Source organism: Saimiri boliviensis, chromosome 6, assembly GCF_048565385.1.
Source record: "Saimiri boliviensis isolate mSaiBol1 chromosome 6, mSaiBol1.pri, whole genome shotgun sequence".
NCBI lineage: Eukaryota > Metazoa > Chordata > Mammalia > Primates > Cebidae > Saimiri > Saimiri boliviensis.
Genome location: NC_133454.1, coordinates 25,256,458 through 25,282,874, shown reverse-complemented (window position 1 = coordinate 25,282,874; position 26,417 = coordinate 25,256,458). Strand labels below are relative to the sequence as shown.

The 26,417-nt window shown below is 44.7% G+C and overlaps 1 protein-coding gene across 2 annotated transcripts in view; it reads right to left on the bottom strand.

Moving 5' to 3' along the window:
• Positions 1 to 171: 171 nt before the first annotated feature.
• Positions 172 to 26,417, bottom strand: part of JAM3 (junctional adhesion molecule 3) — a 100,265-nt gene continuing 74,019 nt past the window's right edge. The window contains exons 2-9 of one of the 2 annotated variants that reach the window (XM_039462234.2): positions 11,703 to 11,768; positions 10,855 to 10,968; positions 6,857 to 7,009; positions 6,230 to 6,432; positions 5,146 to 5,245; positions 3,130 to 3,259; positions 2,988 to 3,042; positions 172 to 2,693 (exon numbers count right to left, since the gene is read on the bottom strand). In XM_039462234.2, the coding sequence (XP_039318168.1) occupies positions 2,658 to 2,693; positions 2,988 to 3,042; positions 3,130 to 3,259; positions 5,146 to 5,245; positions 6,230 to 6,432; positions 6,857 to 7,009; positions 10,855 to 10,968; positions 11,703 to 11,768 (857 nt within the window). In that variant the 3' untranslated portion in view covers positions 172 to 2,657. The remainder of the gene's footprint in view (positions 2,694 to 2,987; positions 3,043 to 3,129; positions 3,260 to 5,145; positions 5,246 to 6,229; positions 6,433 to 6,856; positions 7,010 to 10,854; positions 10,969 to 11,702; positions 11,769 to 26,417) is intronic. The other variant, XM_074400432.1, reaches the window with a different exon arrangement.

Sequence of the window (26,417 nt, the reverse complement as noted above, 5' to 3'; positions counted from 1 at the left end):
ACACAGGTGGACTAGGTGGTGGCGGGCACAGCGCTGCTGTGCCTACGACCCAGGCACGACGTCCCTCGTGGATAGATCGTAGCATTTCTGGTGTGCACGCCTAACCACTGAAATGCTGGGAAGAAGAGACAAACTCAACGCTAAGAGCAAACAAGAAAGAATGAAGCGATGTTTGGGTTTTTTTTAAGTTTTTATAAATGAGGTTAAACAAATACCAAATTATAGGTGTGTTAGTACAAGTCTGTAATATCTATGTACAGCAACATCCATCCCAAAGGCAGAATCACAGCCTCGTATGGGCCTTGGGTCGAGTCACATTCATATCTTACAATACATGAGTGTTCCTAGTCTGTTATAGGCAACTACTTCCCAGACTCCACCTTCACGTCTCTCTACTTCGTCAGACCTGGTTCCCATGGCACTAGTGTAGAAGGTTTTAGGGTATCAGAAGAGGGGGCAATAAGGCCACCCTCTCACTATGACAACCAAGGAGGAGGCTGGAGCGTTACTCCCCTACACTGACTGAGGGTGGGGAGCCATCCCTGTCCACCAAGGTGGCAGTGGAGGGAACTCCCATGCCCAGCATCCAGGATGCCATGCAGAACACGCCATGGAGCACCGAGCCACTGCTGGAGCATTTCCTCCCTCTGCCAGGAGGCCTGTGGCAAAGGGTTTCACATAACTACAAGAAGTCAACATAGTCTCATGTATGCAGTTAAAAAAAGCTGTCAACGTATAAAAACTCAAGACACTGTAAGCTGAACGACCAGGTGACTAGTGAGAGGCATCCCTCGGGCACACGGTGGAGTGAGGTGCTCCTCCTCAGCAGCTCCTTGCTTTGGAGCACTTCAGTCCCGAGTCCAGCACGGCAAGGCATGTGAGGCTGAGAACACCTGCTCTTGAGGACTCAGGCTTCAGAGGGATGTTTCCCCACAAACTGAGCAGTGTCTCCGGCAGATGAAACATTTTAAATCAAAATTAGAAAACTGCTTTTGATTGAGGCATTTCACTTTCCTCACTGCCAGGCCTTTCACCTGCCTGCACCACCCGAGGTTCCTCAAAGGCTGGACTGGCCGCCACTCCATAATGGTTTGTTATGAAATGACAACCTGTGGCGTCTGCGTGCTTTCTCTGTGGCAAAGAGGAACAGTGGAATCTATTTTAAAAATATTATTGTAGTGACAGACTTGATTTCGCAATTGCCTTTGGTCTTAGTCTAAATAATTAAAACAAACTTTAAAAACAATAGCAGTGGGGGCTGTATTTTGTAAGCCATCCGTAACCAAAAAGGTCTGTTGTGGGAGCCCAAAGCTGGGACACTACATGGAAGACACCAGTGTCCCTGGAGTGCCCACCTTAGCGCTGTACTGGATGAAGCAAGGGCCAGGGCCACGGGAGAAAAGCTCACGGGCACACGGCCAGGCTCAGTGATGCCTGAGCCTCCTGGCAGACAGCAAGGCAGTGCTGAGCTAGAGTGGGGCGCCTGGTGCAGCCCCAGGAGCTGACTGACGTCCATCTATGTACATCTGAGGGCTTCTGGGCGGCCTCTGGGTACACACCGTCCTGTTCATCTCAGGAAGAGGCAGTTCAAAGCTAACCTGGGAGGTTTCTTTTGGAGAGATGCAAACTGATTTCAACATTGCTCAACTGTAATTTTGAAAGGTTTCCTAAGCAACAGTGGTTTGATGTGTAGACAGCCTAAGTTCTCTTGGAAAAAAGGCTAAAACTTAGGTGAGAAAATGAACATTGCAGTAAGCTTCCACGAGAGGATTCCTTGGGTAATATACTCTTAATTATTGATATTTTCCAATTTAACACTAGTTCCGCTTGGAACTTCTACCTTAAGTTGAACTCTTTAAAAAAAAAATAGGTTATTTAACATTGTATGACAATGTATTTACAGTTTAAATAGAAATTTTCTTTTCAATAATCAAAATATATCCTTAGCAAAAATTTAGATGTAAAATTTTATAAAATAAAGACCCATAGAAAAGCACATTTCAGTACCATTTCAGACTTAGCCTAAGACGAAGGTTTTCCTTAAATCCTGACACTGTTGGACAAGCAGGGTTCCTCAGGCAAGATCCCTCTTCCAGCAAGCAATTTGCTTCCCGATTGTGGTTGTTTTTATAAAATGCTGATCCAAAAAGCTTCTCCACAACGGACACTGCAACACGGATCAGCAGAGCCTTTGAGAAGAAACTGCGGTGGCGTGTATGGGCTGATGAAGTAAGGCCGCTGCCTACGAAGCCTTTTGTGGGTTCCCGCCAGGACGTGCTCACTGCTGGAGCCACACCGCCACCTCGCCCCCTCACAGGGCGCTCGCTGTCCAGGCTTCACAGGACCCAGCACAGGCGCGTTTATGTGAGCACGCTCTTTAAGATCACCTTAACACTTGTGGGAATCAGGCCAGAAACCCAACTCAGTGAACGCACGCAGTTTCTCTTCCTTTGTTTACATTTACGGTGTCCACCTTGAGGAGAATTCTTTTATTCATGTGGCTTGTTAGAGTAAAAAGAGTAGTGGTCAACTTTGGCCAAAACAAAAAGCTTCTGCATGAGTGTCTAGCTCTGTCCAAGTGCACTCAGCTCTCGCTGCCTTGACAGGAGTTTCTAGTAGAGGTATGTGCATGTGTGCTCTTGGCCACACTGCGGCTCTCAGATCAAAAACGATGACTTGTGTCTGAAGTCGCCCTGCAAAGCCAACACAGAGTTAGAGCCATCAAGGGGCCTGGTGGCAAGAAGAAGAAACACTAAGACTAACATGAGCTAAATACAAATCAAATCATCATTCTTTAAAAGTACGATCACTAGTGCTTGCAAAGCACAAATCCCGTTAGTGTGTGTGTGTTACTGTGAAGAGGCTGAGGAGCTCAGGAGCTGCGTGATCACTCAGACGTCTTCCTAGGAGACCCACACGGTTTCCAAGGAGGAGTGCTGTTTTTCCTGCTGGGTTCACCTAGATTTCCAGGTTTACTAAATCATTACCTCCTCGTCAGTCCTGATGTAGTTAACTCCATCTGCTTTCCCTGGGTTCTTGTAACTGTGAGGAGAAGAGGGCATTTTAGCCACAGGGTCGTGACATCATTGCCAGCTTGAACTTCCCTTTTTTCACAGAAGGTAGGCTCACCTTTCTCCATCCTGTTTACTGCTGATGAAGTAGCCGCGTCTGTATGCACAGCAGATGCCCAACGAGATCAGGGCCAGCACAGCAAGGACAACCAGCACCCCCCCGATAATTCCGCCAATGTTCAGGTCATCTGAAGCAAAGGAGGTTTGGGGAAAGCCATGACACACACTATCTGTTCTTTAAAAGGACCTGCTGTGCCTCCTTCCTTCACTCCAAACCCGCTTGCCCCCACCCTCTCGGGCCTACCCAGCTAGAAGAGACAACACTTAGACCCTTTCCAGCCTAGAACATATAGGACACCGTGACTCCTGACATCATATGTAAAAAGTACTGAGACTTCTACCGTTGAAATGCAGTTACACGGAAAACTATTAAAATGGGCTTGGTACCGGAGGCTTAAAGATCCTCGGCCGAATGCCTGAGAACCTAACTTACGGAGAAAATGCTTCTAACGACAAGATTAGGAGCCAGGATCCCAAGGGAGAAAACATCCCTAATTTCCAGGGTCTCCCTTTGTTGTGGATTGCTGGAGAAAGTTAGTTTCAAGCCCTATTACAAAGTAAAAAATCCTAGGTAAGAACTCGAGCTTCGTCTCCACTGGCTGCCTGACCTCTGATCTATAAGCTCTCTGAGAGGAAACCCCCTGGAGCCCTGTTCTCATGTCTGTATACTGGGCAAAGGCACTGGGGTCACCTTCATATGGGGCTCTGCCAGCTCTTTAGGCAAGCAACACATGGAAAACTATGCAGGGAATTTGTCAACAAGAGCCAAGTAACTTGGAAGCTTTTAAAAACTCTCTGTATTGGTTCTCAAATATGAATGTACACTTAAAAATCAACTTGCAATTTTTTTTTTTTTTTTGAGAGTCTCGCCCTGTTGCCTAGGGTGAAGTGCTGTGGTACGATCTTGGCTCACTGCAACCTCTACCTCCAAGGTTCAAGTGATTCTCCTGCCTCAGCCTCCCAGGTAGCTGGGATCACAACAGGCGCCCACCACCACACCTGGCTAATTTTTGTATTTTTAGTAGACACAGGGTTTTGCCATGTTGGCCAGGCTGGTCTCGAACTCCTGGCCTCAGGTAATGTACCCACCTCAGCCTCCCAAAGTGCCAGGATTACAAGTATGACCCGCCACGCCTGGCCATGCAAATTGATTTTATAATGTCAGTTCTCAAGTTTCATCACTAAAATGTCAGTAGGCTAAAATAGGTTTGGGGCAAAACTTCAGGAGAAAACACCGTAAAGCAGAGGTTCTCAGATGAGACAGATGAGAAGAATCCCTTGGAATGCTCGTCTTGCACACAAACATTTGTAGCATATGTCTGAGGTAGGCTCGCATCTGTAAGTGAAACAGTGATTCCAGATGGAAAACACTGCTCTGGGGGGAGCTGCAAATAGGGAGGATTCAACCAAAGCTCCTGGCTGGGCACAGTGGCTCAGGCCTGTAATCCCAGCACTTGGGGAGGCTGAGGTGGCAGGACTGCTTGAGGCCAGGAGTTTTGAGACCAGCCTGGGTGACATAGTGAGATCCCATCTCTATAAAAAATGAAATTAGCTGAGCAGTGTATGTGCCTGTTGTCCCAGCTACTCAGGAGGCTGAGATGGCAGGATGGCTTGAATCTGGGAGTTCGAGGCTGTAGTGACCTGTGTTTGCACCACTGCCCTCCAGCCTGGGCAGCAAAACAAGACCCTGTCTTTTTTTTTTTTTTTTTTTTTTTTTAATTAAAAAAACAAGCTTCCCAAGTGATCTGGACACATCCTATCTGTCTGCAGCCTCCTCTCAATACCCCCCGCCCCGCCTTTAGGGGAACTAGAGCCCTGAGATAATATTATCTCTAGGGGCTAAAGCTCTGTCTGCAGATAAAATTACTGGAGCTAAAATTCTGTCAGTTTTCTACAAAATGATAATAACTGGATAAATTTCTGGAGACCTCTAAACTGACAGTAAAATATTAAATTTGGAATGTTCTATTCACTTCCCAGTCTTGTGATGAAACCTTTTGAAAAAGAGACTCACAGACTTCCATCTCCTGCTCCTCACACCTGGCTGAGCCTGCGTCATTGGAAGCAATGCAGTAATACCGCCCAGAGTCGTCCTTGTGAACAGCACTGAACACCTGTTTCAGGGAATGACAAGTAGATAATTGGGCCAATCACAAGGCAGACTTCTGAGGGCACATCTAGCTGGGTCCAGAACGAGGTTGACACCCGCTTGCTGGCTTTTGACTTCCCCGTGGCTTCCCCGGCACTGTGCAGGTTCCTCCCCGATCCACTGCCTGATACCTGCTGAGGGCTCCCCAACGACCAATCCCCTTGGGACTGGAGACCCCAAAGCCTGACAACATCCAGGATGTGAGGTGGAGCCTTGCTTTTATTCCGGTAAAGGAGCTCTTCAACAATGTCTGCTCCTCAGACAACATTTTGGCAAAATGAACACACAGGGCCCTATGATAATCTGTCTGATGACCGTGTGGAGCTGGACAGTCCACAGACCAGAAGGTACCTCCGAGAGAGACGCACGCGTAGTGAAAGCCTGGTGTGGCTTGCTGGCCAGGTCACTGCGTCCCGCCTGTTTGCTTTCCTCCCCCACCTCCCACCACCACCGCTGGGTTATCCTGAAACAAATTCCAAACACCTTCTACCCACAAACACTTCGCTATGTATCTCTAGAAGACTTGAACTGTATCAATCATAACCACAGTACCTTTACCATGCCTAAAGCAATTAACAGTTGCTTAACAGATCACCAAATACCAGCTAGTAATCGAATTTCCCTGATGGTCTAATGACTTTTACAGTCGATTATCCACATTAGGACCCCAGCAACATTTTTAATATCCCTCTTCAGTCTCAATCTATGGTTTCTTTCTCTTCCTTATTTATAAGGAAGAGAAAGAAAGATAAAAAGGAGGAAGGATAAAAAGGAGAAAGATAAAAAGGAGGAAGGGTCACTTTTCCTGTATGATCACTAACATTCTAGACTTTTAGCTCCTGTCTTATCAAGAGTTTCACCATCTCTTCTAATAACTCTTCTTTCCACAATAAGCATCAATTGCCCCAACAAAGACATCTCCGTCCTCACCTCTTAGAAGAGAGCTTACCAGAGTGCCTGTTTCAGAGTTGAGGTGGAAAGAGGAATTGCGGAATCTGGGATTGGCTCTGGAATCCGTGGGCAGCGGCACATCATTGCGATACCAGCTGTAGTGAGGCCGGGGGTGGCCCTCGCTCTCCTGGCAGTGCAGCATCGCCATCTTGCCTACTGGTACAGCTTTTGGCACTCTACAGACGGGGGTCACTGGCTTCACTGCAGGAGAAGAAGAGGGTGGTGTTTGATACCTCAGCGACAAGGCTCCATTCTTATTAACGCCCACAAGAAATCAGCTCCAAAGACAAGAAAAGCAATCGAGGGCGTGCTGCGCCACTGCCGCTCCCAGGATCCCATCTGCAGACTGACCCTCCACCGCTGCCTCCTGCCCTCCCGTGTGTGAAGGCGCCTCCTCTAGAAGGTGGAAGGAAGTGGCAGGAGCTTCACTTCCCTCCTCAACTTCTGCCCCAGCTCAGGCAGTCTCGGCTCTCAACAGTGCTCTCCCTAAGCCATGTGAACCCCTCAGGGATAGAGTTCTGGACGGAAAGAAACCAAGATACAAGCCGATCTCTTGCCTCCTATGGCTATAGGCTCACGAGGTCTGAAAAGGGCGGCGATGTCTCGCCTTTGCATGAGCTCCTACCTTGCACAGTTAACTCGATCATGATCTCATCAATTTCCTTGCGGTCATTTCGAGCAACCACCTCACAGCGATAAAGGGCTGAGTCTGTCCGTGTCACATTCCAGATCTTCAGGGATGTCTTCCCCAGTATTTCTGCACGACCTACCAAGACTCCTACAGAAAAGACATGAGGCACCAAAAAACTCTTTAAAGGTATCTCTGCCACTTGAAGAGGGTAGTTTCTGGAGCCAGAACTGGATGCCACAGCAAGGAAGACTGTAGAGCAGTTTTTGCTTCTATTCCTGTGTAGAGAAGTGAACTCCCTGAGGACCGGAACCAGGACCTATTCCCATCTGTAACCTAAGCACCAAAATAGTTCCTGCTGTGCAAGATGCACTCGTTACACTCGTCTCTGTCGTTGAAGCCAAGAACCTCACATTCTCTTCCTCATTGCCAGGAAGGACCACCCATAAAACACACACACACACACACACACACACACACACACACACAAACAAACAAAACAAACCCCACCATTTGAGAAACAACTCATGTTCCATAAATGATGCTGAGATAACTAGGTATCCACATGCGAACACATGAGGTTGAACCTCCCCCTCACTCCATATACAACGAAGACCTAACACAAGTTAAAACTAGGCTGGGTGCGGTGGCTCATGCCTGTAATCCCAGCACTTTGGGAGGCCAAGGAGGGCAGAGGTCAAGAGATTGAGACCATCCTGACCAACATGGTGAAACCCCGTCTCTACTTAAAACAAAAAAAAGTGGCTGGTGGCGTGTGCCTGTAGTCCCAGCTACTTGGGAGGCTGAGGCAGGACAATCACTTGAACCCAGGAGGCAGAGGTTGCAGTGAGCAGAGACTGTAAAACAGAGTGAGACTCCCTCTCAAAAAAATAAACAAGAAAACAAAAAGCTATAAAACTCTTAGAAAAATGCATGTGCATAAATCCCTCATGACCTTGGATTAGGCAATAGTTTCTTAGCTATGACACCAAAAGCACAAGCACATACTAAAAACAGTTACAGTGGACTTCATCAAAATTAAAGACATTGTGCTTCAAAGCACAAAAGCAGGTGAAAACACAACCCACAGAATGGGAGGAATACGTGCACATCCCATATCCAACCTCGCGTCCAGAGTATATAAAGAATTTACAACTCAGTCATAAACAGACAACCTAATTAGAAAACTGGACATAAGGGTAGGTGCAGTGGTGCACACATGAGGTCTCAGCTACTCAGAAGGCTGAGGAGGGGGGATTATTTGAGCCTGGGAATTCACATCTAGCCTGTGCAACATAGTGAGATCCTGTTTCCAGGGGGGAAAAAAATTTTTTTTAATGGACGTAAAATTTGAACGGACATGTCTCCAAAGAAAACATACAACTAAGACCCTCAACATCATTAGTCATCAGGAAATGCAAATCAAACGCACAAGACATCACTTCAGACCCACCAAGATGGCTGGAATTTACGAAGTCAGACAATCCCAAGTGTTGGTAAGGACGTGGGAAAACACAGTGCGGCAGGAATGTAAACCCATAAAGCAGCCGTGAACAACGCTCTGGCAGTTTTGTAAAAACTCAACATGCAACTACTCTAAAACCCAGCAACTGTACGCTTGATCATTCATCCCAGAAAAATGAAAACCTAGGTTCACACAAAAACCTGTAACCAAATACTGCTAGCAGCATTACTGATAATAGCCAAGGGCCGGGCGCTGTGGCTCACGCCTGTAATCCTAGCACTTTGGGAGGCCGAGGTGGGTGGATCACCTGAGGTCAGGAGTTCAAGATAATAGCCAAAAAGTGGAAACAACCCCAATGCACATCAACTGAATGGATCAAATAATGATTAATATCTACACTGGAACATTATTCAGCCATAAAAGGAAATGAGGTACTGACACATGCTGCAACACAGATGAACCTTGAAAGCATGATGCTGAGGAAAAGACGCCAGCCATGAAAGACTATGATGTCTATGAAGTGTCCAGAACAGGCAAATCCACAGAGACAGGAAGTAGAGTCACAGCTGCCAGGGACGCGGGGAGCAGGACTGACTGCCGATGGCTATGGGGTTTCTTTGCGGGATGACGAGAATGTTCTGGATTTTGATGGTGGTGGTGGCTGCATGACCATGTGAATAGACTAAAAACCCCTGAATTGTATACTTTAAAAGGACAAGGCCTATGCAGTGTGAATTACAGCTCAATAAAAAAAATTTTAAACATAAGACACAACAACATTTTCAAAGAAGCAGGAAGAACCTGTAGAACAACAAATTCAGAAGGAGTTAGGAGAACGCAACACAGAAGAGCAGCAACCACTCATCACTAAACCCGACGAGTGCTGCGAGGACATGAAGGGCCTGCCCTGATACACTGAGAACAGCACACCAAACGATGCTTCTGATGGAGCAGAGACATTGGCAACAACGTTGTCTAATAAGCTCTGACACACAGCCGTCCATTGGTGCAGAATCTGAGCCTCTACTGTGTGAGAAAAGAGTAAATAAACCCCACCCAGGTGCTCCAGGTGCAGCCCCGCACTGAGGCAGGAAGAGGCCAAGCAGAGCTGCATCCCCCTGAGCCCCTGCATTTTCTGTGGGAAACAGTCTCCCTCGGCCTCCCCACTCCTGTGGCTAAGAGCAAAATGTTTAATCCCCAGAAAGGGAAAGCTCTTTAAGAATTTCTCACCTGGTTCTGCTGATGCTCTAAACTACATGCTCAGGTTTTAGCAGGGTCAGCCTGAGTAGCCAAAGAAAACATTTATGTTTTGAGAAGAACATTTTCATCACTCCAAAAATAAGAGGCAAGGTCGGGACTCCGTGTGAGTGGGCAGCAAGACTCTTCCGGGAAGACTCAGGCTCCTGGCGACATTGAGAACCCAAAGCAAGACCGTGTTGGAGCTGTTTCCACAAATCCCTCTCAACTCGCAACTTCCATGAGAAGTCCACAGGCTCCGACTGATGCGCGAGCCTGCACTGAACCTCCTCCTGCTGCTCCGCCCGCCTGTCAGGAAAAGGGTGCCATCCTCCTCTCTAGCCACCTGCCTGCCTCCCTCTGTGCCCCTTGGCACAACCAAGTCCCAGCAGGCCTCCCTCAAGTCTCTCTCCCTGCCTGCACCCCAGCTTGCTTGCCCCTCATCCCCCTCCTGGACTCTGCAGAAGGCCTCTGACTGGGGCCTCTGCTCTGAGTTCTGCCGCCTCCAATCTCTTCTCTACAGCAGCCACTTCAGTCTTCTGAAACGTAGATGCGCCCATGGCACTTACCCTGAGAGCCCCACAGAGGGCCCTCAGATACCGCCCATGCTCGCCTGGCATTCAATGTGGTCCACCTGGCCAGGAGACCTATCCAGCCCCTCTCCTGCCTGTCTCCCTGTCCACGTACCAGCTACAGTGGGGAACTTGCAGTCTCTCCCATCAGCCAGTCCATCTGCTGCTTCTGCGTCTTCATACACAGCATTCTCTCCTGCCCACCACCTCTCTCCACATCATCTTGGCTCCTAACCAGCCACCCTTCACACCGTACCCAGAGAGGCAACTTTGGGGAGCCTTCCCTGACCACCATCCCCCGACTCGACGTCACTTCTGGGTACCCTGTGCTGTATCCCTATGGGCACCCCCATCACCAAGCCTGAAACACAGTGCGTGGCTCAGTAAATTTGTGCTCTGCCCTTGCTGAAACATATGGCCCTTCTCATTCGCTCACCTACATCACTCATGTCAGGATCATGAGAAGATGGCCTAGGAAAATGTTTACTTTGATTCCCCAGAGATGGGACTGTGAGCAGATAAGATCCTAGCTAATGAACTGGTACTTGTTTATGCTGGGTGACCTGTACAGGGAGGCTTGAAATACCACCTGCACTGCTGTTGCGTATGTTTGAAATTTTCCATAATAACAACTCCTTAAAAAAACAAAACAAAACAGTCCTAGCTACAGATGCAGGTTACCAGAGGAAAGGTCAGCAGGCAAGAAGACTACAGGATCATACCCTGAATTTTGTTGTCAAAAAATACATATGTGGTTTCGCCATTCTGAATTTTCTTCCATTCGATCCTGGGGTCACTTGTCTGTGAATCCGTAATGATGCAAGACAGTTCCACACCTAACAAGCAAAGAAGAAAAAGAACTCTCAGTGAATGTGGAGTGCTTCTAGGTTCACCTGCACACCCAGGCCCTGCAAACTAGCTCTAATTTAAGAAGCTCTTCATGCAGATTAAAAACCTAGCCAACTCCGCACTCCAAGAGACTTTGAGAAAAGATGAGTTTTTGCCAGAGAAACAATGAAGACAATTAGCAAGGATTTTATTAGATTGAGTACACCCTCGCTTAAACACCCTTCTTCTATATAAGACATCTTTTGCTGGGCGTGGTCAGAAGTTTGAGACCAGGCTTGCCAACATGGTGAAACCCCATCTCTACTATAAAGTACAAAAGTTAGCCAGGCATGGTGTTAGATGCCTGTAATTCCAGCTACTCAGAAGGCTGAGGCAGGAGAATCACTTGAACCTGGGACATGGAGGTGGCAGTGAGCCGAGATCACGCCACTGCACTCCGGCCTGGGCAAGAAGAGCGAGATTTCAACTCAAAACAAAACAAAATTTCTTTGTTGTGTGATCACAAAGCCTGGCAGGAGTGCAATGCCAGCTGATGGAAAACCCACCAAGGGCTCACTGCTGGGCTGCTGATGCCATGTCTCATGGGCCTGTGAACAGCAGAGCACCCACCCCAAAGGTCTCCTTGGCACACTACAGAGATGGTTTTGTCCTGAGTTGGCTGCAAGACACCAAGTGTCCAGTAGATGGTGCCCATTATCCTCGGCATTTCTCTTGTACTTACTTTCAAATTCCTGTACCACTGGGGTTCGATTGCTGGATTTCAGATTCACAGCTCCTATCAGGCAGCCTGAAGGAGAAAGAAAAGTGAAATCAGAGACAACGTATCTCCAACGGCAGAGAAGCCTTGCACTGAGGTCAGGTCTTCCTGTCTGTGGACGCCGTAGTCGCTAGCCACAGAGGACGGAGGGAAAATCCTCCACAACAAAGTCTCTTAGGTAAGGCAAGTTAGCTGCTTTCGGGACCAAGGGAAAGAGAAGAGTTCTGAGAATTCACTCTCCTATTTAGCCCCAGAACAGAGCCCTCAGAGCTTTAAAGGCGTTTGTCTGACCATTTCCTATTAACCCTTCCACACCGTGTTCTCACCCAGACCTGCCCAGGCCGTCTGCCTTTCCTCCCTCCATCCTCCTCCCCCCGCCCAGGCTTCCAATCCTGAACGGGCACACTCAGTGGCGCATGGTATGGGCCTGACTCTTGGCCGGGAACTCTCCCCTTCTGGATGGCATCAACACTCTCTGGGTATGGTTATCAACCAGCTAGGAGTCCACCTGGCTGTATTAGCCACCCGGTGGTTCCAGTCCACAAAGAAGTTTTCACCGGTCTTTGTTGAAATGAGAAAAATAACATGGTAATTTTCATGAAGCTAAGTTTATATCACTGATAAAATCAACATAGCTACTTCCGTGGCATTCCCTTTCAAAACTAGCATCTGATTCCTTATGAATTTGGGCAAACGTCAGAAACCTGTTTACTATGGTCTCAACATTTTTCAACTGATCCTGGAGGGAAGATCCCGTAGGCGCATGGACCACCTACAGAATATTACTCCTCAGCTGCCGTGTCTCTAATCGAATATGCCTCTCCCGAAGAAGGTCTTCGTACAGAACACCCTTATGAAGGTCTCCGGGTTCTGACCAACTCTGTGCAGAGCAACTCTGCTCTGAGGGGCTTTAGCTCCTTGCATATAGGACATCCTGCAGGTCACAAAACCAGTTCTTTTCCTTTATCTTCTTTAATGGCCCAGCTACATGAATATTTTCTTTCTAAATAGTCAGATTTCACTAACTCTACAAAAGCCTTAAAGAAGAATCTAATGAAAAGGGATGGGAAACAGAAGTATAATATACCTGAATTGCTACTGGTTCCCAAAACACTTCTACAAAAGGTTATAGAACAAAGGACAAGTGAGGCTAATTTTATTTTGTTTGGATAACCATGGCTCCTCCCTCTGGAAGCCAGAAATAAATCCGTGCATGTGCAGGCCTTTCTCCTCCTCCTTCAAAATGAAAGCTCCCAGTGATGCATTAGTAAAGAATGATACATGAGGCTCTGAATCTCTACCAAGGCCACACAGGTTCCTTCTAAGGAAAGTGACCATAAACATTTCTTTCAGTATGATCAGTCATACTATCATCATAGTATGATCAGTCACCATACAATGTAGGTGAGACACCAATACTCTGGCTACCAGGGACTATGACCAGAGATCAGCTCCAGCCCAAAGACCATCAAGGGCCTGAGAGGTGCCTCATCAGAGCACTACCCACCTGGATAATGACTGAACAACCCAGTCACATCTTTTCTCGTAAGAAGTGTAAGCCATGGGAAATAAGAAAATGGGAGAGCTTATAGTCAAGAGAAATAGAAGTACATTATAAGGAGATATAAGCTGATTTCTTAAAACGGTGGAAATACTAGACTTGGTACCAACAGGTGAACTAGAGGACATAAAAGATAAATAAATTTAATTTTCCTGGAGGCCAGCTGTGAGATAATAAACTTGGAAGGTAACCTAAACCAATTTGTTTCTTACAACCTCAAAGAAGCTAAATAATGGAAAGAGTCACTTCATTTATCCCTCTGCACTATGGCAAAGAAATGAATGCTTTAAACTTCTTAATCATGCTTTGGCCTGACCACTCTCTTGTTCAACTATCCTAGATAAGTCTCGCAGGCAGCTTTTTGTTTTATTTTTCAAGAACTACACATGAGACTTAAGTACAGGCGTCTTTTGAGGCCGATCCTGGAAGACAGTATGTCCCAGGAAGACTCCACAACAGACGGCCATCACAAGTCATGCCAACTTCTAGCTTAAATGACTATCTGCAACAACTGGGTACTACATCACATAAGGTGCCAACCTGAGTCCTTCCTCAGTATTCTCCTTCTATTTCCAAACAATCCTTAAATGTACTAATATACTAGAACTCCTTTCTTGCCCATCCCTAATAGAACAGGGTGCCATTTTAAAACGTAGTAGTAACTGTGTCAAAGAATGGTAGTGTAAGAACTGGAAGGCACAAATCTCACACTTGAAGACGTTGTAAGTAACTCAGCCAGAATCCTACCCAAAGCCTGGGAATAAGATTCTGACAGAACTACTTAGGAGGCGGGTTCTGGGAACCAGCTTGCAGTGGTGGCTGCTGAAGTTTAACTGTGCACACGCTGAAACCAGTGCTACAGGAATACTCATACTGAAGTTGTATTATTTAAGACTGAGCAAAGGGCTTTCTGGAAGGAGGATAAAGGAAAACTGCTAATTTGTCAAATGCTGTTATCCTATTTAATTTCAGGTCTATCTTGGCCTGTCCATCAGACTCTAAGCTTTCAGCAGTTTTTGTTTTGTTTTTTTTGAAATAAAGTTTCACTCTTTCGCCCAGGCTGGAGTGCAATGGCACAGTCTCGGCTCAATGCAACCTGCGCCTCCCAGGTTCAGCCTCCCAAGTAGCTGGGATTACAGGCATCTGCCACCACACCTGGCTAATTTTTGTATTTTTAGTAGAGACGGGGTTTCACCACATTGGTCAGGCTTGTCTTGAACTCCTGACCTCAGGTGATCTACTCACCTTGGCCTCCCAAAGTGCTGAGATTACAGGTGTGAGCCACCACGCCTGGCTATTCAGCAGTTTTCATTTATACCTTATTATGTACTCTATAGCGGTCTAGATATAAGGGCTAATACATGAATAAGATAGATACAAATCTATTAGCCACACATGGTGGCACACAGCTGTAATCCTAGATACTCAGTAGGCTGACACAGGAGAATTGCTTGAACCCACGAGGCAGAGGTCGCAGCAAGCCGAGATCAGACCACTGCACTCCAGCTTGGGCAACAGAGCAAGACTCCATCTCAAAAAAGTAAGAAAAAATAAAAAGAAGAAGATAAAAACCTGTACTCCCATGGAGCTAACTAACATTTAGGATTTTTAAAAATGTACCATATTTATTCACCTTTATTATATTTCAATGCCTGATTGCAAAAGTTACTACAAAGCTAGAGTGATCAAAACAGTGTAGGACCAGCCTAAAGACAGACATGCGGACCAAAGGAACAGAAGACAAATCCCAGAAATAAATCTTTGCATATATGGTCAAGTGATTTTCCACAAGGAGGCCAAAATCATTTAATGGAGAAAGGACAACATTTCCAACCAGTGGTGCTGGGAAACTGGATATCCACATGCAAAATGATGAAGTTAGACCCTTATATTAAATCAAATATACAAATTAGCTTAAAACATATAAAACACCTAAAATTAAGAGCTAAAACTATAAAATTTTAGAACACATAGAGAAACATCTTTGTGAAACTACATTTGACAGTGATTGTTTTGATATGACACCAAAAGCATGGACAACAAAAGAAAAAATAGGCAAATTGGCTTCATCAAAAAAATTTAAACATTAAAGCACACTACCAAGAAAGTGAAAAGACAACCAGCACTTTAGGACGCTAAGGTAGGTGGATCACGAGGTCAAGAGATCAAGACCATCCTGGCCAACATGGTGAAACCCCATCGCTACTAAAAATAAAAAAAAAATTAGCCGGGCGTGGTGGCACGCGCCTGTGGTCCCAGCTACTCGGGAGGCTGAGGTGGAAGAATTGCTTAAACCCAAGAGGTGGAGGTTGCAGTGAGCCGAGATTGTGCCACTGTACTCCAGCCTGGTGACAGAGCAAGACTCCATCTCAAAATAAAAAGACAACCTATAGAATGGTAGAAAATATTTGCAAAGCATATATATGAGGAATCAACATCCAGAATATATAAAGAGCTCTTACAACTCACCAACAACAACAACAACAAAACAAATGAACAAATTTTAAAATGGGCAAGAATTCAAATAGACATGCTTCCAAAGAAGATATACCATGAAAAGATGCGAAACATCACTAGCCTTTAAGGAAATTGAATCTAAATTACAATGAGATGCCACTTCACACCCATTAGGATGGCTACGATTTTTTTAAAAGGGGGAAGTAATAAGTGTTGGTGAGGATGTGGAGATATCCAAATCCTTGTACTCCACTGATAGGAATGTAAAATGGTGCAGCCACCATGAAAAGTTAAACACAGAATTACTATACAATCCAGATATTGTATAATGCAATTCTTATTCTTCCTCCTCTATATATAAGATACTTTCCTCCTCTGCCTTCTTTCAAATGTTTTATCTTTGACTTTCTGCAGTCTGAAGATGATATGCCTAGATGTTGATTTTTTTTGGGGGGGGGGCATTTATCATGTTTGGTGTTTTCTGGGCTTCACGGGTCTGTGGTTTAGTGTCTGGCGTTAATTTGGGGGCGTTCTCAGTCATAATTGCTTCAAATACTTTTGTTCCCATCTTCTGTTTCTGGTATTATCATTTACATGTATGTTACATCTTCTGTCGTGGTCCCACAGTTCTTGTCTATTCTGTTCCATTGTGTATGTAAGTCACCTTTCCCTCTGTGCTTTCAGTTCTGGATGTTTCTGTTGGCATATCCTCAAGCTCAGAGGTTGAGTCCATCAAAAACATTTTTCACTTCTGCTACAGTTTTTGATCTCTAGCGTTTCTTTTTGATTCTTTCTCAAAATTTCCATCTCTCTGCTTGCATTGTCCATCTGTCCTTGCATGGTGTCTACTTTTTCCATTAGAACACTTAGCATATTAATTACAGTTGTTTTAAATGCCCAGTCTGATAATTCCAACATCAATTTCATATCAGAGTTCTGATGCTTGCTCCATCTTCTCAAACTGTGTTTTTGGCTTTTTACTACGCATTGTACTTTTTGTTGAAAGCCAGACATGATTACTCAGTAAAATAAACTGTAGTAAATAAGCCTTCAGTGTTGCGGTGTAAGGTGTGTGTGTAGGGGGAAGCATTCTATAGACCTATGATTAGGTCTCAGTCTTTCAGTAAGACTATGCCCTTGGGTTATGACCTTCACCACTGTGTCTCAATCCCCACTCCCCTTGGGTGGGAAGATGACTAGAGGTGACTGGAGTTAAGTACCTAACAAGTGGGATTTATGCCTGAAACATACAAAAATCAATTACAGTATTACAACATATTAATAAAGTGATGGGGAGAAAAAAAACCACCTGATCATCCTAATGCAGAAAAAGCATTTGACCTAATGCAACACCATTTCAAGATTAAAACACTCAGTAAACTAGAAATAGAAAGAACTTTCTATACATGATAAAGGTCATATGTGAAAAACCCACAGCCAATAGCATATTCAGTGGAAAAAGACTCAAAGTTGTTCCTCTATGATCAGGAACAAGACAACAATGCCCACTTCCACCACTTCTATTCAACATGATATTCAAATTTCCAGCAAGAGCGATTTGTTAAGAAAAAGACAAAAAAGGAATCAAAGTTGGAAAGCAAGTAGGAAAAGTATCAGTTTGTAGCTGTCATGATCTTAGATGTAGGAAACCCTCAAGATTCCACACATGAAAAACATTAGAATAAATAAATGAACTCAGCAAGGCTGCAGGACCCAAAACCAACACACAGAACCTCTGGTTCTCAGTCTAGCATGTAAAGAGCTTGGAAGCCCTCACCCATCCTGACAACAAGTAAAAAGCTGAACAACCTGAAAATCAACAACTCTTCTTAGATCTATCAGAGAAGTGAGGTCATAGTTGTCAAAACACTGTCTCCAGATTGGAGAGATAGACAAGCAGATAGAGAATCCCAACCTCCCACAGCAGAAACTCAGGAGAAAAAGCCTCTGCAAGAACCACCAGTATCAGAGTAGGAAAACCTAAACTATAATTGACGAATTGTTGGAGGCTCAGTGCCAACAAGTCGGAGAGTTAAAAACTGCAAGGGACCCAGTCTTAGGAGGCCCCCTAGACATTCCATCTGGTTCTCTCAGTGAAGATGGGGAAAATATCCCCTCATGCTTCTGGCAGAGGGAGGGGAAATGTTAACCATGTTGAAATACCTCTAGAGCATTCTCTCCTTAACAAGGCCTGTCCAAAAGAGAAACCGTCTTACCAGAGTCGAACCTACTGGGATTTAATCAGGGCCTAACTGACCTGGCTTTGTCTTATCATTTCTATAAAAATCACAATTATAAACCAAAATTATAATAATATTAACTCATGTAATTATCTTTATCAGATACCTTAATGTCTTCATACACCTTCAAGTTATTGTCTAAGTATTCTTTGATTTCAACCTGTGGGTCTCACTTTCATATTTCCTGTAGCAGTTTAGTGGCAGTGAACTCCTTCAGCTTTCATTTATCCGGCAATGTCTTAAGTTCTGCTTCAGAGTTGAAGAATGGTTTTGCTGGATATAGAATTCTTGGTTTGCAATTGTTTTCTTGCAGCACTTCAAATATGTCAGCCCATTTCCTTCTGGCTACCAACGTTTCTGGTAAGAATTCAGCTTATAGCCGGGCGCGGTGGCTCAAGCCTGTAATCCCAGCACTTTGGGAGGCTGAGGCGGGTGGATCATGAGGTCAGGAGATCGAGACCATCCTGGTCAACATGGTGAAACCCCGTCTCTACTAAAAATACAAAAAATTAGCTGGGCATGGTGGCGCGTGCCTGTAATCCCAGCTACTCAGGAGGCTGAGGTGGGAGAATTGCCTGAACCCAGGAGGCAGAGGTTGCGGTGAGCTGAGATTGCGCCATTGCACTCCAGCCTGGGTAACAAGAGCGAAACTCCGTCTCAAAAAAAAAAAAAAAAAAAAAAAGAATTCAGCTTATACTCTTCTTGAGGATTAACCGAATCTGCTGAGTCACCTCTTTCTGGGTGCTTTTAAGAATTTCTCTTTATCAAGGTTGATCATATGTCTCAGTGTGAGTCTCTTTGGTTGATTCTACTTAGAGTCCAGTGAGATTCTCAGATTTGTGGATCTATGCCCTTGATCACATTTGGGAAGTTTATTCTTCATTATTTCTTAAAATAATCTTTGTACCCTGTATCTCTCTCTTCTCCTTCTAAAACTCCCACATCGCATATGATGGTCCACTTGGTAGTGTTCCATGAGTCTCTCAGACTCTGTTTACTTTTCTTCATTGTTTTTCTTTTTGCTCCTCAAACTCGATAATCAATAGCCCTAACTTCTACTTCACTGATTCTTTCTTCTATCTCCATAAATCTGGTGTTGAACACCTCTAGTAAATTTTTCATTTCAGTTACTGTATTTTCAGCTCCAAAATTTGTTTGGTTCAGTTCTGTAATTTCTATGTCTTTATTGATAGTATTCTTTTGTTCCAGGACGGTTTGCCTGATTGCCCTCAGTTCTTTGTCCATGTTCTCCCCTTAGGTATTTATGCATATTTTAAACAAATAAGGTCTTTGGCTACTAAGTGCAATATCTGTGCTGCTTCTAGGGCAGTTTCTGTCAATCCATTTAGTTCCTTTAAATGAGCCATGTTTTCCTGTTTCTTTGTATGCTTTGTGATTTTGTTGTTGTTGTTGAAAATCTGGCATTTAATTATTATAATATGAAACTCTGGAAATCAGATTGTCCCCCTCCCCTAAGATTTGCTGTTTTAAAATACATATATATAGTTTAAGGCTGTAGTAGTCCATTTGAGACTTCTAAACTTTCTTTTGCAAAAACTATTCCTTTCCACCCACTGAGGTTACTTAGGTTACTGAGGTTCCTTAACCTTGTGTTCAGCTTTTATAAAAGTATAATCAAGACTGTGTTAAATGCCAAAAGCTGAAATAAAAAACCACTAACCCCACCCCCCAGCCCGCCCCACAACAGCATATTATAGCCGCGTCTCTGAATCTTTGCAGACTGGTTCGGTGCAGGGGCACTCCTTCATCTCTTAGCTAGGCTTACTCTGAATCTAGAGACCAGCCTGGAATGAATCTTAGTATCTTTTCAGGGCTTTTCTCAGAATGCGTCTTGCCTGACATGAGCATGGCTTTCTACATTCCTTCATATATATGGCTGCTGCTTTTGAGAATCGTAATTTCCTGAGAATCTCACCCAGCTTCTCCTCTGGGCCTTACAGGGTCTACTGCACAAGTCCAGCCTGAATCTCTTCAGGCCTCTGTAGGTTTACAGTCACTTTGTAGCTTTTATTAGCAGTGCCCACTGGTTTTACTGCCTGCTTTCTTGGTTATACAAGACAGAGACAAGCACCTTTCTTAGTCCTTTAGGTATCTTCCAGAAAGGCTGGAAGAGACATATACATTAATTTGCAAATAAGGTCTGCTCTGTTCCCTCTGGTTTGAGGGGAAAGCTGGGAAATAGCTATTGCCTGTTCAAGACCAAAGCAGCTACTATTCCATGGAGAGGGTAGGGCAAGGGTGTATAAAAACACCACAAACCTTTCCTACCGGTTTAGAGATGGCTCTTCTTGGTTAGATGTTTGCTCGGTTGCTATAAGCTTTATTTGATGGATTTCAGAGCTTCTACTACATTGATTGAGATAGCTACTGGGTGATTTGTTTTTAATATTTCTGCTGGGGAACAGGAGCCTAGAATTTCCTAGTCCACCATTTTGCTGAGATTACTACTTGTTAGCCTTGTAACTATTTTTTTTTTTTAGTCATTCTTACTCATCTTTGTACCCCTGATTCCCAACCATAATACCTAAGAACCCAAGAAGTCTCTGGAAAAGTTACTCACTTTAAGTAGGGGAAAAAAACACAGATAGTTTCAATACAGTATGGAAAATGGCATGAGAGAAATCTACACCAACCCAAACACAGACTAAGTGTCTTTGATCTTTCAATGTTTCTTTGACAATGGAGCTCTCATTGTCACTGTAAAATGGTAAACTGGCATTCTTGGCTTATGTGTTTTCCCAGGACTTAATCGCTTCAGGTATAACTAGCAAATGTGTTTTCAATCCAGAACTAGGTGGCTTAATGCAGGACAGAGGTAACTACTTGATGTGCTTAAAATTCCATCTTCAAAACTCCTTTACATGCCAAAGCTATGAACTATCTAGGGCCCTGTTTTTAATACTCTTACTGACTTTAAATGTGATTTTGTACACTTCAATTTTCTCAAGTGTAAATTATTATTTTAAAACTGACCCTTCTTTCACCAGTAACTAAAGATAAATAAGTTAAACATTTTAGAAGATGGACCATCAGTCCAGGCACAGGGGCTCATTTGAGCCTGTAATCCCAGCACTTTGGGAGGCCAAGGTGGGTGGATCACCTGAGGTCAGGAGTCTGAGACCAGCCTGGCCAACATGGTGAAACCCGATCTCTACTAAAAATAAAAAATCAGCTGGGTGTGGTGGCACATGCCTGTAATCCTAGCTACTTGGGAGGCTGAGGCAGAAAAATCAGCTTAGGGGGCAGAGGTTACAGTGAGCCAAGATCTCACCACTACACTCCAGCCTGGGTAACAGAGCGAAACTCTGTCTCAAAAAAAAAAAGCGGGGGGGATCATTTATTATCATTATTCTACTTGCTATCTAGGAACCAATGACTTTCTAGAGGCGCAGAAAACGGCAAGTTTCAAATTTAAAGGCTTTAAATTTGAGACAGTAATTAAGGTTAAAGAAGGTCATAAGAGTGTGACCCTATTCCAATATGACTAGTGTCCTTAAAGAACTTGAAGAGATACCAGGGATGTGCCTGCACAGGGGAAAGACGATGTGAGGCCACAGCAAGAAGGCAGTCACCTACTGGCCAAGGAGAGGTCTTGGGAGAAACCAACACTGCCAGCACCTTGATTTTGGACTTCCCAGGCTACAGTACTATGAGAAAATACATTTCTACTGTTTAGGCCGCCTCTTTATAGTATTTTCTTATGTAACTCCTAGTAAAGTAATACAGAGGGGAATGGAAATGAATACAAAGTAAGAAAAAGATATGAAAATGTAAAAACAGTATCTTTTGATGTATTAGTCCATTTTCACAGTATAAAGAACTACTGGAAACTAGCTAATTTATAAAGAAAAAGGTTTAATTGACTCACAGTTCCACATGGCTGAGGAGGCCTCAGGAAACTTACAATCCTGGTGGAAGGCATAAGGGAAGTAGGCACCTTCTTCACAAAGCAGCAGGGGAGAGGGGGCACGCGAGAGAGCCCATGCGAGAGTGAGTGAGCAAGCGGGGAACTGCCACACTTTTAAACCATCATACTTCATGAAAACTCACAATCATGAGACAGCACTGTGGAAAGCCAACCCCCTGATCCAATCACCTCCACCGGGGCCCCTGCCTCAACACGTGGAGACTACGATTTGAGATGAGATTTGAGTGGGGACACACTGTCAAAATATCATCTGACTTTTTTTTTTTTTTTTTTTTTTTTTTTGGAGACGGAGTTTCACTCTTGTTACCCAGGCTGGAGTGCAATGGCGCGATCTTGGCTCACCACAACCTCCGCCTCCTGGGTTCAGGCAATGCTCCAGCCTCAGCCTCCTGAGTAGCTGGGATTACAGGCACGCGCCACATGCCCAGCTAATTTTTTGTATTTTTAGTAGAGACGGGGTTTCACCATTTTGACCGGGATGGTCTCGATCTCTCGACCTCGTGATCCACCCGCCTCGGCCTCCCAAAGTGCTGGGATTACAGGCTTAAGCCACCGCGCCCGGCCAATATCATCTGACTTTATACCAAATACAGAAATTCTAAATTTCTGAGTACCAAAACATGCTTGAATTCAGAGCTGACAAAGGCTGTTAAGTATTCAGTTCAATGACATTTAATCCCTGCTCAGGGACAGATGAGTTCTGAGGATAGAGACTCTGGGGTCCACTCTCAGGAAGGCTGTCTCTGCAGGCGAGCAGAAATAACAAAGGATTTCTAAAACCACAGGGAATGGCATCCCCAGCTATATTAAGGAGAAGACTGGACCTCAGGCTGTTGCATTCTCAAGCTGATAATAACATTGTATCAGCTCAGTTTCAGGCCAAGGCTAAAGCCCAAGAGGAAAACCTTTTCTTTTTCTTTTTCCCTTTTTTCTAAAAAAACTGTAAAAAATATTCCAAAGGCTCTAATTTTACTTTTACAAACAAAAAGCCACTGTTTTACTCACTGTGGGAGTCAATATGTGCTTTCTTCTTAGAGGTGCTTGGTTCCCAACAAGAACAGCATGTCTGTCCGAACATCCAGGGCAGACAGGCGTGAGAAAGGAGCCCTGAGAGTGCACAGGTGATGGTAGAGAGACCAGCCTCACCTACTCTCTTCTGTTCCCTCTCTTCTATGCCTTTCTTAATGTGATTCTAGGCGCAGCAGTTGTCACTCCATTCTGTTGGACCTACTTGTCAGAAGTATGTTAAACTAATTCTATATCTCCAAAGGCATCGAGTTTTGTTTTATTTTGTTTTGAGATAGAGCCTTTCTCTGTCACCCAGGCTGGAGTGCAGTGATGTAATCTCACCTCACTGCAACCTCTACCTCCCGGGCTCAGTGATCATCCTGCCTCAGCCTCCCGAGTAGCTGGGACTATAGGTGTGTGCCACCATGTGCCGGCTAATTTTTTTTTGTACTTTTAGTAGAAACGGGGTTTCACCATGTCGGCCGGGCTGGTCTCAAACACCTGACCTCAGGTGATCCACCTGCCTCGGCTTCCCAAAGTGCTGGGATTACAGGTGTGGGCCACCATGCCCTGCCAAAAAGGCATCAAGTTTAAAAACGGCTCACTACAATGGCATTTGTTCTCATTCTTGAAACCAGAGCCATCAGACGTCATAGTTCCAGAGGTAGGAAGGAAGTGAAAATGATTCAGGCTAATTCCTTAGGGTCACTCTTCAAGACAGTCAGGGCAAGGGGGTTTCATTTCCACTTTACAAATAATGATGTGCCCAAGTGGCTTGCCTGTAGTCCACAGCTAAGTGATGGAGCCAGCAACTTCAAGCTATGTTCTTAAACTCCATGTCCAACACTCTTTCCATGACATATTGATACCTACAGTTCTTCTTCCTATGACTCTATGAAAGAGAGTAACTACACATTTCGGTGTTTTGCTTTTATTGTGTGCATGCTTGACCAGAAATGTGGCAAGAGATAATAAAGTTTGAGAATTCCTTCTCTATAGTCTAGCCACTTACTTCTCAAATGCTAAGTGACACTAAGATGGTCCAAAGGCAAAGCTATGCTACACTGCATCAGCGCCATTTTATCTATGTCACAATGACAGGGAGAATTACTGATATCCTTAAGGACAGAACGAGGTATTGAACAGCTAATAATCAGTGGGATTTAGAGAGGAGACAAAATTAGGATTCAGAGAGTTTAGATAGAGGACAGTTTTACTTCCAGATTCATGCTCCTTGCCGTGCACAGTGGTATCTAGCACAGCTTTCTACATAGGAAGACCTGACCAAGAAACCTACTTTGCTATCCTAGCTCTGTCATACATTTCCTGAGTCATCTCCATCTCATAGTCCTCAGACCTACACAGCAAAATCCCTCCCATATCGGTGTGCTCATATTTGAATCACACTAATAGAGGCTCAGGCAACATGCACTTCTGTGTAAAAAGGAACCCAGTTCTGAAGCCTGCCCTGAAGCATGCAGAAACGTGGGTTGCCCTAAGATAAACAGCACTGGCACTTACCAGTCAGGAGGTTTTCCTCTCAGCTCTCAGCAACAGATGACAAAGTCATGCACATAAACAAATCTGTAGGGCACTGCCGCCTGGGCTAGACAGAGGACAACAAAGAGAGATGGCAGGGATGGAACGCGCTGTGGCCATCCATCTGCATATGAGTCACCACCTCTGAACAACAGCCTTTTCCTCATTTGTTTAGAGAGCCTCAGCAAAGCAAATGTAGGGTAGAGAGCCAGAGGACCTTGGGATCAATTTTTAAGTTTCAGTCTCATGTGGTTAAGTAACTAGGCTCAAGTATTACTAGCATTCCACCTTTCTGGTTAGTTGTCCATAAGGAAAATATATGCTTTTCCTGGGAAGACAAGAGTGGGATGGGGAAAGGATGTCATAGAAAAACCGATCTAGCTGTACAGAGTACAAATTTCACATACGAGGAGCCAGCCAATCAGCAGTGTGAAGAGAGAGAAGGACAGACAGAGAGAAGTGAGACCTTTAGTTTCACAAAGAGCAGAATTTTGACACAGAGCAAGTGTGAAGGTACACCACTTCCTGTAGATCAGTTGACTATTGTGCTAAAGAGGAAAATGAGGCCGGGCGCAGTGGCTCACGCCTGTAATCCCAGCACTTTGGGAGGCCGAGGCGGATGGATCACAAGGTCAAGAGATCGAGACCATCCTGGTCAACATGGTGAAACCCCGTCTCCACTAAAAATACAAAAAATTAGCTGGGCATGGTGGTGCGTGCCTGTAATCCCAGCTACTCAGGAGGCTGAGGCAGGAGAATTGCCTGAACCCAGGAGGCGGAGGTTGCGGTGAGCCGAGATCGCGCCATTGCACTCCAGCCTGGGTAACAAGAGCGAAACTCCGTCTCAAAAAAAAAAAGAGGAAAATGAACGCACTGGGGTACTTTTTCTGAATAGGCCTGTCAACCAGCTTGTAGGACTGATGTCTAATGTAGAGAAAAGAACAAGGCAGACATGTGTTTTCTTCTACCAACATTTTAATATAAATTAGCAAAGCAGGAGAGAGCTAAAGGGTGAGCACCCAGTTCTGCTGGGACTTGAATGAGCTGTACATTCTCCTGAGTATTGTCAGGGCTCACATGCTGTGCTGGTCTCACAGCACCTTCTCAACACCAATTCAGCTTCCCAGTAGCCATCAGTGTAAGGATGACTACACTCATGTCCCAGATAGGGGATCGCATGCTAGAGAGGTCACTGACTACAAGCACAAAGTAAAAACCAGAAGCTAGAAGTTTTGTCTCTTAGTCTACTTCCTGCTTTATTTTATAATCTTTCTTATATGAAGAAATACAATATTAAAATCTGTCCAGAACTAAAAGAGACAGCAACAAATAAAGTGTGAAGAGGAAGGCTTCACTAAAAGGAAGACATGAGCAAACAGACCATAAAGCCTAAATGGAGATCTCATTGTTTGAATAAAACCCTACCTTGGATGAGGTTCAAGGAAAATGGCCTAAAAAAAAAAAAGCCCCTGACATAATGTGCAGCTGGCACTGTCATCTTCAACACGGCCATCTCTTCCTTCCAGGGAAGACAGGAACTAAGTTAAGACAGAGGAGTGGGCTGGCATGGGAATCATAAGGTAAGAGAGGAAATAATGACTCGCTTCTGTTCACAATGGCCTTCCTAGCTCACATGGCTTCTTATATGAAGAAATACAGATTCTTCTCTCGAACTACTGTGTTCTGTTTCCCCTTCCCTTTCCTAGTTTGGAACAATTTTAGCAGCTGTGGACAACAACTGCAGTTTCTTATTTCAGTTTTGAGAAACCTTCGGAAATTCTGCCAGAGTCTGGGGATCTGATGCCAGACAAGTTATATGACAATCATGTCACTTGTTTAAAATACCATTTCCCAACCCACCTCCTCATGCCCTGGAGCACAGCCCCCCAGTTCTAACTCAACAGGCTGGGAAAGGTCTGGATCTG